Raw genomic sequence first — 13497 nt, forward strand, 5'->3', positions numbered from 1 at the left:
CGTGACAGTGACCGTTGTCATCTGTCCTGGGTTTCGGTGAGGTCCGGGGGGTCACCATGCAGCAGCCCCTTCATTTCTGACAGTCCTCGGGTACGCTGTGAGCTCACCCGTGGTCCTCCTGGGTCTTCTTCCAAGCGAAGTGGAACATAGCCCTCCTCGGGGCTTAACTCCTGCAGTCTCCCTCTGTCTCCTCCTCTTCCTCTTCTGAACCTCCATCCTCTGCCTCCATCTATTTCTAGGGTTCCCCTCAATGCCTCACTCAGTCTTCCTCCCCCATGCTCTCCCAAGAGTCTGTTTATTTTAACTTCAAAAAAATTTATACAATTTTAAAAGTTACTTTCCATTTACAATTATTACAAAATATTGGCTATATTCCCCATGTTGGACAGTATATCCTTGGGCCCATCTTACACCCAGTAGTTTGTGCCTGCCCCCCCCGACCCCTATGTGGCCCCCCCCGCACCTCGGTGACCACTAGTTTGTTCTCTGTATCTGTGAGTCTGCTTCTTTTTTTGTTATATTCACTAGTTTGTTGTATGTTTTAGATTCCACATGTAAGTGATACCATACAGTTCAATAAAGCTATTATTTAAAAAATTAATGGGTACAATAATTGAAACCTTAAAGGTGAAGTCAGAATTTTCAAGTGCAGCTTATTCATCATATAAGGTCTCATCAGTGAACTTTGTTTAGAATGCCTGAGCTTGGATGAGTACATGTGGGAAACTCGAGATTCCTGGTTTTATGTGGTTTTATAGGCCTTGCTCCTCTGCTGTCTCCCACCCCACCGCTGATCATCACTTTGTTCCTGACCCCTACCCCAGATTGTGGGTGGGTATTGAAGGTCTTGGGGTGAGAGGAATTAGAGAAGAGATGAGGTTGGCTGTTTTGCATATTACTTGGTAATAAATTTTTCTGAAAAACCCTGAAAGTTTATTATTTTCATTTTTAGATGAGTTAAAATTCATGATAACTAATTATTGTGTACAGTACACACCCAACAAAGTACTTTTTATTAAACCTAACTGAAATAGTACCTCTATTAAGCCTTTTCCAATTCCCCAGAGTTTATCTACTTCCCCCTCCTCTATCCTCCCACAGTATTTTGTCCATTTCTCTATTATAGCACTTACTTCATTCTGCTGTATCCATATTTCCTTTTCTTTCTCACTTGTCTAAACAGGAACCATCTTTTGTTCAGCTCTGTATCTCCCTGCACCTAACACAGTGTCTGACACATAATATGTCCTCAAAACCATTTTTTTTCCAGTATAGATTAGTTGTGATTACCTGTCTGTCTTCTCTGCTGCCTTATGAGAGCAGAGAATTTTTTTTTAATATGAATAATGAATTAATGAACAAACAAACCAAAAAAACTAAAACATAATTCACAATTCCACTGGACAGTTAGTCTTCATGTATGTTTTCAGATTATTCTGAGTCCAGGCTCATGAGGTTGCTTCCCTTATCTTCAGCTCTGCCCACCATCAATCCACGATGTACCCGACACAAAGAGCACAAAGCACCCACTTCTGAGTGCTGACTGTTTATCTCCTTCCCTTGATTACCTCAAAAACTGTAGTTTCTTCCTCTCTTTTAAACTTCAATATTTGATGTCCTATGATTGTCCTTGAATGCTGCTGTTGTGTGTCTTTTAATATTTCTAATAACTACCCTGTCAGTAAAATTAGTATATTAAATTTCTTACCATTGGGAATTCCCTGGTGGTCCAGTGGTTAGGAGTCTGTGCTCCCACTGCAGGGGGCGCGGGTTCGATCCCTGGTCTGGGAACTAATACCGTGCATGACATGAGGCGCAGCCAAAAAAAAAAATTTCTTACCACTTCTTATCTCTAAATTGAGGTGGATAGTGGATTTATAGTCCTCCAAAAGGATTTTAGTTGAATCAAGACATCAGGATGGGGACTTCCCTGGTGGCGCAGTGGTTAAGAATCCGCCTGCCAATGCAGGGGACACGGGTTCGATCCCTGGACCAGGAAGATCCCACATGCCGCGGAACAACTAAGCCCGTGTGCCACAACTACTGAGCCTGCTCTCTAGAGCCCACGAGCCACAACTGCTGAGCCCGTGTGCCACAACTACTGAAGCCTGCATGCCTAGAGCCCGTGCTCTACAAGAGAAGCCACCACAATGAGAAGCCCTCACACCACAACAAAGAGTAGCCCCCGCTCACTGCAGCTAGTGAAAGCCCGCGCACAGCAACAAAGACCCAACACAGCCAAAAATAATAAATAAATAAATAAATTTATTTTTTAAAAAAAGACATCAGAATGGTTATAATAAGCCACCTGGACCAGCTCAGAGCTTTGTTAATGAGGCCCAGATTCTGTCCCATCAGAATAGGGCCACTTCTCATAGGTGCCTGCCCTTCTCTCTCTCTCTCTCTCTCTCTCTCTCACACACACACACAAACACACATTCTCTCTCTCTCTCTCTCTCTCTCTCTCTCTCTCTCTCTCTCTCCCCCTCCCTCCCTCCCTCCCTCCCTCCCTCCCTCCCTCCCCCACCCCCCCCACCCCCACCGCCCCCATTAAAATCAGAGTGAGAGGCTTATTTCTCTTTGGTTCATTACTCCTGAGACCCTCTGAGGGTGAGGCAATCACATTGCCTCAACTGTTTTATTACTATTCAGGGAGAAGCCATTTAACTAAGACTATTAGGCACAACATTTTTATGGCCAGTTCATATTCTCATTCAAAATTATCTGGTATTATAAGTTTCGACAAACTGAGTTCTAAACCTAAACATACTCAGTATGACCTTTACTTCTCCTTTTCAAGGTTGAGGTAATCTTAAACAGTATTCTGTTTTTTTTAAAGTAACACACACAGACACTGACATTTGCTGTCCTTTCCTTTCCTTCCCTCCTGAGGGGAAACAATCCTAAGCAGAACATTTAAGAAATCTCTTATACAAAAAGCTTGTTGAGGATTAATGGCTTGCCTTTGATGGCTGCCTTTGATGGCCAGATCTCGCTCCACTAGGGACACACCTGCAGGCAGAAATCCTCCCCTGCCTGCACTGGACCTTCTCCAGCCAGTGCTGTAAGGACTTGGGTGGACCTCATTCTTTGAGCATTTCTTTTCTAGACTAGAACTGACCCGTCTCTTCTCATCAGACCTCAATACCCTACTAAGTTATAGCTTCAGGGATACTAATAGAACAAAATTCTCTTGAAAACTGTACCCTGGTTGCCTTGATTGGGATCTTTTTGTTCTCCTTCCAAACCCCTCAGCCAGTCATTTAGAGATTATTGCATTAGATTACTTCCACAGGTAGTTAATTTTATCCATGTCCTCCCCAAGCAGGTTCCTTTTCTGAAGGTAATTAATATTCAAAGTTCACTGTTCAAAACTCTCCTATTCGAGTAGTGCTGAAAAGGGACACTGCCAATATTTGTTATTCCTTTGCCTTATTTCTTGAACATGCCAGCTGCCTTGACTAATTGAGTGTTTTTCGTGTCCAGCGCAAGGATACATTGGTCTGAGTATGAGGACTTGCTTGTTTGGGAGCCATTCTTCCTGTTCACAGTGACCAAGCCTCACTCAACTCTGGTCCTTTAGGTGATTGTAAACTCAGCTCTCAGAGGACTATGTTAATTCCCATGTCGCAGAGGGCCTTTCACTTGTAGCCTCTGTACTGACAACAAAACTGCTCAAGTGTTAGTGAAACAGGGACTTCACCAGTCTTGACAGAAGACATTTGCCTGTCTTGATGATCGGTTTTTTTGGTCCCATCAATTCAGATATATCTTCTGAATTTTATCTTTGATAGGACTGACAGTGTGACTTCTCAAATACCAACCAATCCATGTTACTACCCTGAAAGGTGCTGTTTCTCCTTTGGTTGTTCCTCCTTCTTGCCCACTTGAAACCTTATTCTTACTTCTCACTACCTATCAAGTGTGACCGTTTTTTAGGGCCTTTCTCAAGTCCATCTCCAGGAAACCTTTCCTTGACTTTGGCCTTATTCAGTTTGGTGTTCAGTCATGTTCTATACCATCTACCTTAAGCAGTTAGGGATTTCATGTCTATGTCTGTCGTTTGTGAGGTGTTGAGAGCAGGGACCATACCTCTTCTTTTCCAGTACCATATACAGCCTACTGTCAGCACAAGTATTCACTTGGTACTCACTGAATTGAACTGAATCAGATCAGATGTCGAGGAAAGTTACGGAAATTCTTCCTCATCTCAAATAAGATGTTGACTTGAGTGACCAAAACAAGACTCACTTCAGGATGTTCCAAATAGGTTAGGTATCACACATTCTCAAGAAGATTCTTTTCCCTTTTTAGAAGTCAGGAGAAGCCTTTATCACTTTCTAACTGAAGTAGTAACTTTATTAATGATGTTTTTTCTTGTCTTCAATAGGCTGCACGTTAAATGGCCAAGAGGTAAGACTCACTGTCCACTATGAAAGTGGGTTCACTATCTCCAGGGAAAATGGAGGTTCCAGCAGCATATTGTACCGCTACCCCTTCGAAAGGCTGAAAATGTCTGCTGATGATGGCATCAGAAATCTGTATCTGGATTTTGGTGGTCCTGAGGGAGAACTGGTAAGCGTGTTTCTGAAAAACATGTTTATTCTAATAGGTATTCTCTTTCTTCCTATTGCTTCTTACCTCTTCTATAGAAAATTATGGGCTTACAGACTGATATTCCATTTGGAGCCAAGAAATTCTTCAGTTTTCAAAGATGCATGGGTTTGGTTTTGGGGTTTCACTGGTTTTTTTCCCACATTAGGAAATCATTCCCTTTTTTAAAAGTTTTGTTTGAATTTTAGAAAGAAAAAATAAATAGCCATTTTAAGAAACAGGCTTTTAACAAATATAAGGTACAAAATACTAAACCTGGCAAACTTTAATAAATGAATTCTATCCATTGATATTATCAGCAATTTGTTGGGATAAGAGTTAAAAGTAATAAAGTGACAGTTGCTACAGAAATTCTGCTGATCAGAAAAAAAAGATATGGAGATATGTACATACAGCCATCATCTTTTTTTTTTTTTTTTTTTTTTTTTTTTGCGGTACACTGGCCTCTCACTGTTGTGGCCTCTCCCGTTGCGCAAAACAGGCTCCGGACGCACAGGCTCAGCGGCCATGGCTCATGGGCCCAGCCGCTCTGCGGCATGTGGGATCTTCCCAGACCGGGGCACGAACCCGTGTCCCCTGCATCGGCAGATGGACTCTCAACCACTGCACCACCAGGGAAGCCCGCCATCATCTTTTTTGACTTCCTTGTCCTTTAAAGGAAATATCAACAGGAATTCATGAGTCCCCTTGGAGAACTAGAGAAGTGTGTCAAGTGTACTTTAGAAATCAGAAATCATGATAAAGAAGTCAAAGTCATGCCTTTTCTCTCTTATCAGTATTGAGCCAGTAGTTCAAGTCTTGTCTTATACGTGAAATCTTATGTCCATTGACACAGTCACGATAGGTGTAAATTTGAAAAACAGAATCTTGAAATTTTAGAACTGAAACAGATCTTAGGGATAATGAAGTTCAAACTCCAAATGAGAAAACTGTGGCTAGAAATCTTATTTTATTTTATTTTTATTTATTTATTTATTTTTTTTGCGGTACGCGGGCCTCTCACTGTTGCGGCCTCTTCCGTTGCGGAGCACAGGCTCCGGACGCGCAGGCTCAGCGGCCATGGCTCACGGTCCTAGGCGCTCCGCAGCATGTGGGATCTTCCCGGACTGGGGCACGAACCCGTGTCCCCTGCATTGGCAGGCAGACTCTCAACCACTGCGCCACCAGGGAAGCCCTAGAAATCTTATTTTAAATGATGAACCTTAAAAAAAATAAAAATAAAAAAATAAATGATGAACCTTTAGGAAACTATGGATAGCCATGGACTTCAAAAGCCTGTTCATCTGATGTCAGCTGTCCAAATTAGAGACCTGTGCTTAGAAAGGTATAACTAGCCCTCCCAACTAGCTTCAAGGGTTGTCATTCCCACCACAAACCGATAAGGGGTATCAAAAATCATACACATAGATGGTCACACTTCAGCTGAATTTACTGTGATTCCCCCTGGGAAATATACTTACAGTCAGTGGTTTCCATATAGGATATTCCTCTTTCCTTTACATCTTCCTACGTGGCATGGTGAAATCTAGTACACCACCAATAGTGTCCTAATTGTGGATGTGAAATTTCACACTGGTGTTTAATTTTGACATAGAATAACCTTACTTCAGAGTACACTTCCATTTGCGGCTCTAAGTTCCGAAGAGTTGCCATAAATCTGGCACATCCATTATCCAAGTTCTTTTTAAAAAGTAGAACATCATGTCCAAATTTGTTTATTTTGCATGTTTGTTTATTAAAGCATCTGTATATAGCAGTGATAATTAATGTCCTTTCTCCACAGACCATGGACCTGCACTCCTGTCCGAAGCCGATAGTATTTGTGTTGCACACATTCTTGTCGGCCAAAGTCACTCGCATGGGACTGCTTGTATGAGCAGCAAAAAAATCAGTAAAGAGCCTTGAATGTCACAAGAAGTATTTCCACCTCAAAAAAAAAAAAAAAGCACAAAAAGAAAGCTCTTTGCTCTCTCCTCCAGCACAGTGCCTTGACAAGGACCTACAAATCACTGCTGAACTGTAACCATGTTTAAAGAAGAGCTTGCCTTTTTCAAACTACCTTGCCAGAAATTCTAGGACTCTAGTAAGCTGCAAAATAAGGCTGTTGATTTATTGTCTAGTTTCCTAATGTGGTTTCTAAGTAATTAGGTTTATTTCCCTTGATAAGAAGGGTGGCTCATTCTTTTTCTTTTTGGACATAATCAAACATCTAATAGTTTCTTTTTTTTTCTTTTTCTTCTTCTTCCAATAGGATTTGTTTCAGGCTTAGCCTTGATCTTTTGCTTAGGACAGCTATCTCTAACCAGGTGCTAGTTTGCAGCAGCCCGTGCTTCTTGGTCACTCCATATAGTTTATACATTTTGTTGGATTTTACTGTCTTCACTTACTCGTTCTACCCTAGGAAGTCCTTGAATTGCATCACCAAAGGGTTCTTCATCTGTCATGGCTCTCCCTGCATCCCACCCTGGCCATCACTTCCCACTGCATCACAAGCTTTGCCACTCATAAGTGCTAACTTTAAGACTTAGAACTTGCAAGATTTGATTTACCTTGCCTTCCACTCCCTTTCTAGTAGTGACCAACTTGAAAAACAAGTTGGAAACCACTGCTTTGAAAGAAAAGTTTTGCTTGTTTTAGGATTTTCTGATCTATCTTTTGTAGGAGCCAGGGGATAAGATTTATTTTAAAAGAAAATCCTCATTTTAGCCTAAGCCATTTTTTATTGCTTACCAAATGTGCCTTTGGTTAGGGTTAGTGGAGCTTTATTAGTTTGAATGACTGGATATCACTGCCATTCCAGGGAGATCATCTATCTAATATTGAAGAATAATTTTTGCGGTGGGTTTCCTTAGTGCGGTATCTTTTTTAGTTGGCAGATCTCTTTAAGGAAGACAAATCCTGGAGAGCCAGCTTGTTGAAAGAGTACACTTTGTCAGTGAAGCCAGCTTGCTCTTTAGCACAAACATCATGGCACATTGCTTTGAGCTGTGTGAGCCCATGCAGGATCCTGGCCCTGGCCCTCTCCCTCTGTGGCAACAGAGTGGCATCCGTCAGCAACTCTAATTCAGTGCTGGCTCAGTGATGCATCCTACAATGGGCAGGGTGATGAGACCATGGAACAGCTACCTGGGCTTTGCTAAGCGTTGTCAGATATCATCATTAGGACATAGCAGCAGTAAGATTGCTGATTTTGTGGTACTGGAGAACTCAGCTGCTTTTTCCTAATTATGAAGGAGTATGTATCTGAAAACATTTAAAATAGTATAATAGCTATATAAAATGTCAAGGTTAGCACAGTCCCCAGATCTGAAAGAAAAGGTAACACTGACTTTGATGTTCTCTCTGCTCTCTGAAGAAAGTTCTAGGAATAGTTCTCATTTACTAGAGTTATCAGGAATGCCATAAGAGGACGTGAGCACTATGGAGGGTGGAGAAGGGTAGCAGTCCAAAGATGAAAAAGAAAAAAAAACCCAAAAACCCACAAATGTACTATTTGCAAAGCAAGAGCTATTTGGTTTGAGTGCAGACTGACCTATAGGTGGGACATATAAAAGAGCAGACTCATGAGCAGAGAGAGTTCTAGTTGGACATTGTAACCTCATTGTCTTCCCTCTGCCCCATAAATGAGTTCTTCCCCCAGCTCCAGTCCCCAAAGTCTGATCTACTTAAAACTGGAAATTGAAATCTAGACGAGAATATATCTTTTAAGAGCTTTTTTATGTTTTGAAAATTCATAAATCTAAGTTTGGTTCCATCTGGCATACGTTTGCAAATCAGAGAAGAAAGAATCTTGAAGATCCAGCTATGGTTTCTGGAAGCAGAATTTCAACACACAATACCCTCAGATAAGGGAGCTTAGACACTTTTGGCAGTGAGAGTATTATTAATCTGAGAAGTCGAACAATGCAGTCACAGACTTTTGCAGCAAAGCCATTTGGTGAGGTTTTCTGTGTTAGTATGAAAGGCTAAGCCACTGAGAATATTTTCTGGGAGAACTTCTGAGCCACGCTGCTCATTCCTTCTATGAAAAAGATCTGTTAAAAGGTATGATTAAAATGTGGGCAGGAGAGGTAAGCATTGTGTGCATTTCGGCTCATTTTGCTCAAGCTTTAGCTGTCATAGCACCAAGATCCATAGGTTTCTAGTATCTTTTGAGTCTTGATGTGAAATGAAAGTGTATGGAGGGTTTCCTTTGACCACTAGCGCCCCAAGAGCAAGAGCCCTTCAGCTGCTTGTTTAACATACTTCAGCAGCTTTCCAATCATGGGTGACCAGGTTGTTCTTTAATTGTGTTTGTGGGATTTTCAAACCACAAATGAAGTGCTTTTTATGAATGGGACAGCCTTGATAAATAGGTATTTTGTATTAAGATGCCAGAATGTGGCAAATTATTTTCAAGTGATAACTGAAGAGGGGCATTTTTGATATTTCACATCTTTTATAGAACAGCTGACTTTTCACTTCTTTTTCATTTTGAAATAGGAAAATTGTTGAGAATCTGGTGGGCTTCCATGTGTAGAGTGGAAAGGAGCTGCATAGTAGTGCCCCCTCGTTCCGATGGACACTCCTCGTGCCCTCGGGAACCGGGGCTTAGACGTCTTCTCCACATTCCACACAGAGGCCTACGAGCAGCCAATTGGTGTGTGAAAATTCTTCCTCCTCATTCTCTAAAACGTCTCCGCTCCCTCTCCCCCCGGAAAAAAAAAAAAAAAAAAAAAAGGAAAGGAAGAAAAGGCTCAATTATACTTTTTCTGGAAAAGGTGAGTCCTTTCCTGAAGTCTTCAAACAAATCTTACCTGGAAATTAGTATCTAATATTTTATATGAAGAAATACTTTAATGTATGTTTATACAGTATTTATTAGGTAGTTGTAACTATAAACTCAGCTACCTAGTAGAGTTTCAGATTAAATATTGGGACATGTACAGGAATCAAAAATACTACTTTAAATGGCATTCATCTATTTTAAAGCCATGTTTTAGCACTTTTTAGGCTAGCTAAAGTCTGATAGTGCTTGTTTTTATCATCTGTACTCTCACAAAGTTTGTTATTGACAATTATTGCATGCAGGAGGGATCAAATTATTTATTATATTTTTATAAGTGGAAAAATCACTCTAACCAACAAATGATTAAAGTTGTTACTGATTATTTTCTTAATTTATCCTCCTAACAGAATGGTAACAAAGCTTTTTTCAGCTGATTAAATGCACTTAGCTAATAAACCAAAATTTACTCTTTAAAAAAAATTTAAACTGTGTGGAATCTGGACAAGACTATGTTTCTCCTAGAAAAAACACATTTCATTGTAAATGGTTTTGATGGATAAAAGTGTGTCCACTTTTGAGAAAAGATTATAATGGATTTTTTTAATTTTGAGAGAACCTCCAGGTCTCCTTGTTTAATTTATATCCATATTTTTAATTCAAATTATCATGTAAGCTGCTATGCAAAATCTATTAGAAGCCCTACTTACTCAAAGAGTTAAACATATTTGAAGCTTTCAGGGAAGACCTGTAGACTTAAGCACTTTCTCTGCTTATTTTGTATCTTAGACACTTATGCTGAATTATGTTCTTATTATTTTCACTGGTTATAAGCTATTGATTGTACATAATATTTAAACCATCCAAATATCTAGCATACATTTTCATGTCGCTGCCATCCATTGTTGACGCCATGAATGAAATGGCTGGTTAGAAAGCCAAAGGTCGTTTTCTTTCAATATCCAATGAAGTAAAATGCTGGATCTCTTTGGTCTCAAAGCATATTGAGATCTGCATATCTGTGTAAGGAAAAGAGACTTCTTTGGGATTCTGCTTAAACTTTAAGTTGAATTTGATTATAGTCATATTCATTTGTTTTATATATCTCTATCACGTATATTACGTGCCAGGTGGTATTATATCCTACCTTGAGATTGGAAATCTCTTTCATTTAAATTTGAATTCTTATTGTGGCTTTTTTTTTTTCTCCATTAGATCAAAGTAGAGGACTCTGACATCTGCTACCATTCTCTCTGTGTCCCTATTTTAATTTTTTGATAATCTACAATTATTTTGTTATATATACTGTCTTTAAAAACTGACAGCAGCAGTCCCCCAACCCCTGCCCCCCTTTTTAAGCTATATATTTCACTGTGCTGGGCATAGAGACACTCAATAAATGTGTGATGACAGACAATTCTAAAATAATTATGCTGTATATCAGGATTATGTGTTTTGAGCAATATAGCTATTACTATGGTATAAGGATATTCAGTGAAATTTATTTTATACTAGTAATAGACTACTTAAGTGGTTGATTTGAAACCCTTTCTCTAAAGCACACACATACACACATCTAGCAGATCAGTGATAATTTCAAGTTAAAGTAAGGTACAATTAATAGACAATAGAACACGTCTCTTTTTGACACTAGTTAAACTGCCAACTGGAAGAATGGTTGTTGTGTATTAACTTGAAAAATATTTTAACAAGATTTCTTCTTTTATAAACTTGATAAACGTGAGCTTAATTTCTTGTCACCTCTATTCTTCCTTTCCATTTTAGGTGACTGAACCAAAGCATATTCTGGTTTTAAAAGTGAATCTACATTTGATATAATGCATAAATATGCTGTTTGTAAATGATTGCTTGCTCTCCAATGAACATTTGATTGTAGTCAACAAAAATCTACCAAATGAACTGTAATCCTTGAATTGCCACAAAATAGATTAGTTGAAACTAAAAGGATATAACAGAGAAATGATACTTCATTTTATTGTAAGATTAGGTATTGTGGTAGATTTCTAACTTCTGAGTCCTGTAAGTACTTTACTCAGTTTTGTAATAATCTTACTTCCCTGCCATTGACACAAATGCAAAAGTTTTTGAGTCCCTCTTTATCCTAGTCACATGTACACCTTTGGAACCTGATTATCACCTCTTCCAAAGTGATAGAAGTCTCTTACGAATAGACAAAAGGTTCTTTGGGACCCTAGAGAAATTTTTGAAACTGCAAACCTAATTAATGATATATTAATTCATGGATTCTTTCATCTAATAAGCATTTATTAATGTACAGTTCTGCACAGGCACTCTGAAAGGTCCAAAAGAAAGTTCCTGCCCTCAAGTAGCACATAATCCATTACTTCTCAATCACACCATGCCATCTATTTATCAGTCAGAGGTTAAGTAATTAACCACCTCATATTTTTACCAAAGCATATCTGCAGTTCTGCTTATCTGGCAAATTGGAAAATATTTAAAAGGATGCTCAGTCTTTGATCCATGCTAGCATGAAAGAACTCCAAGCACATTTTAGTAGGTTGGTCTTTTCATCATGCATCATTTTTTAATTCAAAATCAGGCTTTAGTTTGTGAAGGAGACTAGTGTAGAATATCCTTAGTAAGATAAATTACAACGACGACAAAAAGTTAGCTCTATTGCCCAAAGTGGATCAATGAGAAAGTCTTTTTAAAGAAAAGTTTCTTTTAACTGTAAAGAGAAAAGGTAAATGTATATTTCATCTACCCACTTTATAGATTGTGCTGACCCAGTCATTTTCACATTTGCAGCCTTTAAACATCTCATTTGCTGAAAGTCCTTACATGTGGTAGATGGACTGTTGCTCCATTTGAGAGATCAAAATAATGAAGATATTTAAAACTTAGCAAAATTCCACTTATTCTAGAACACTCAGACATTCAAACTCAGTAGAAAGGGCACCTAAAAAAAAATAAGAGCAGTTGTGTGAATTTTTCCATATTTTCCTTCAGTAACAGTCCCTTTCCATCTAGCTTGCCTTCCATCTATCACTAGAGGCAGCCTTTCAGGCAACATCCTTTGTCATGCCCAGAAAGGCCCTGAGAGGTCAGTGATTGGAATGGCTTAGGGAACACAGTCTCATGGGCTCCTTCCCCTTGGTTTTCAGTCCTGGAGTTGTGCACACAAATTAGGTCATGCCTTCAATGTCTTGGTCTTTACTTTAAACCTGCCCTTTGACAATCAGGTGCTAATGATTGTATACTATTGGAACCAGCACATAAGTATTGTCATGTTAAGTGTCTGTTCCTCCTAGGTTGGAAGAAGTGCTTTCCTTCTATCTCAGTCCTGTTCAGGTGGGTGTCAGTTACATTTTTTCACCTCTGTTTTGTGAATTAACAGAATTTGGAGGAGGAGAAATGATCTAAACTAAGTTTTGGGTTTGGCAGGATCATCAGTCTTGATGATACTCTTCACACCTTAAAGCAAACCTGCCCTATCATAAGAACCAATTTCTGATTGTTTTTCTCTAGTTAGGACTCCAGTGTTATGTTTACAGTCTGTTGGATTGGATTCAGCGTGATAAGACCTGGGTGCCCAAAGAATCTGTTTCCCTTGTGGTACCAGACCCAAGGTCCTTTAGAAAATAATGTGGCAAACCACTACCTATAAAGGCCTGTTTTGGCTAATCTGTGCAAACTTTTATTATACCCTCTTGTATGTATTCTGTCCTACGCAACTCTCATTTTTTCAAGTATTAAGACTTAGAAAGCTAGGATGACACTTCTACAAAGAATTAGAAGTATGTGATAATCTAGTGTTTTCCTTCCTTTTGGAACCCTGTATTTAAACAAGACTTCTTTTTAAGTGTTGTTTAAAATTTAGGTCTCAAGTCTTCTGGCATCACCAGACTACCAAATCAAAACCCATGGCATAAAACAGGGCAGTATTTGTGTTCGTAATAATAAGCTTTATGTGTACTGTGTAAGTATAATGCATAGACAACACTTTCCCTTGAGTTGCACATCAACATAGAGCATTGTACATTACAATGAAATTTGCAACTTAAGGGTATTATATATATAAATACATATATACCTTTGTAACCTTTATACTGTAAATAAAAGAACTGCTTTTA

General features: G+C 39.2%; 1 protein-coding gene across 4 annotated transcripts in view; it reads left to right on the top strand.

Moving 5' to 3' along the window:
* SNTB2 (syntrophin beta 2) overlaps positions 1 to 13497 on the top strand; it is a 102316-nt gene extending 88819 nt beyond the window's left edge. Inside the window, exons 6-9 of one of the 4 annotated variants that reach the window (XM_060132466.1) lie at positions 4391 to 4575; positions 6398 to 6697; positions 9097 to 9374; positions 11165 to 13497. In XM_060132466.1, the coding sequence (XP_059988449.1) occupies positions 4391 to 4575; positions 6398 to 6490 (278 nt within the window). In that variant the 3' untranslated portion in view covers positions 6491 to 6697; positions 9097 to 9374; positions 11165 to 13497. Of the gene's footprint in view, positions 1 to 4390; positions 4576 to 6397; positions 6698 to 9096 lie in introns of all 4 variants that reach the window. The other 3 variants (XM_060132467.1, XM_060132465.1, XM_060132468.1) reach the window with 3 other exon arrangements.

Source organism: Lagenorhynchus albirostris, chromosome 19 (assembly GCF_949774975.1).
Source record: "Lagenorhynchus albirostris chromosome 19, mLagAlb1.1, whole genome shotgun sequence".
Taxonomy (NCBI): Eukaryota; Metazoa; Chordata; class Mammalia; order Artiodactyla; family Delphinidae; genus Lagenorhynchus; species Lagenorhynchus albirostris.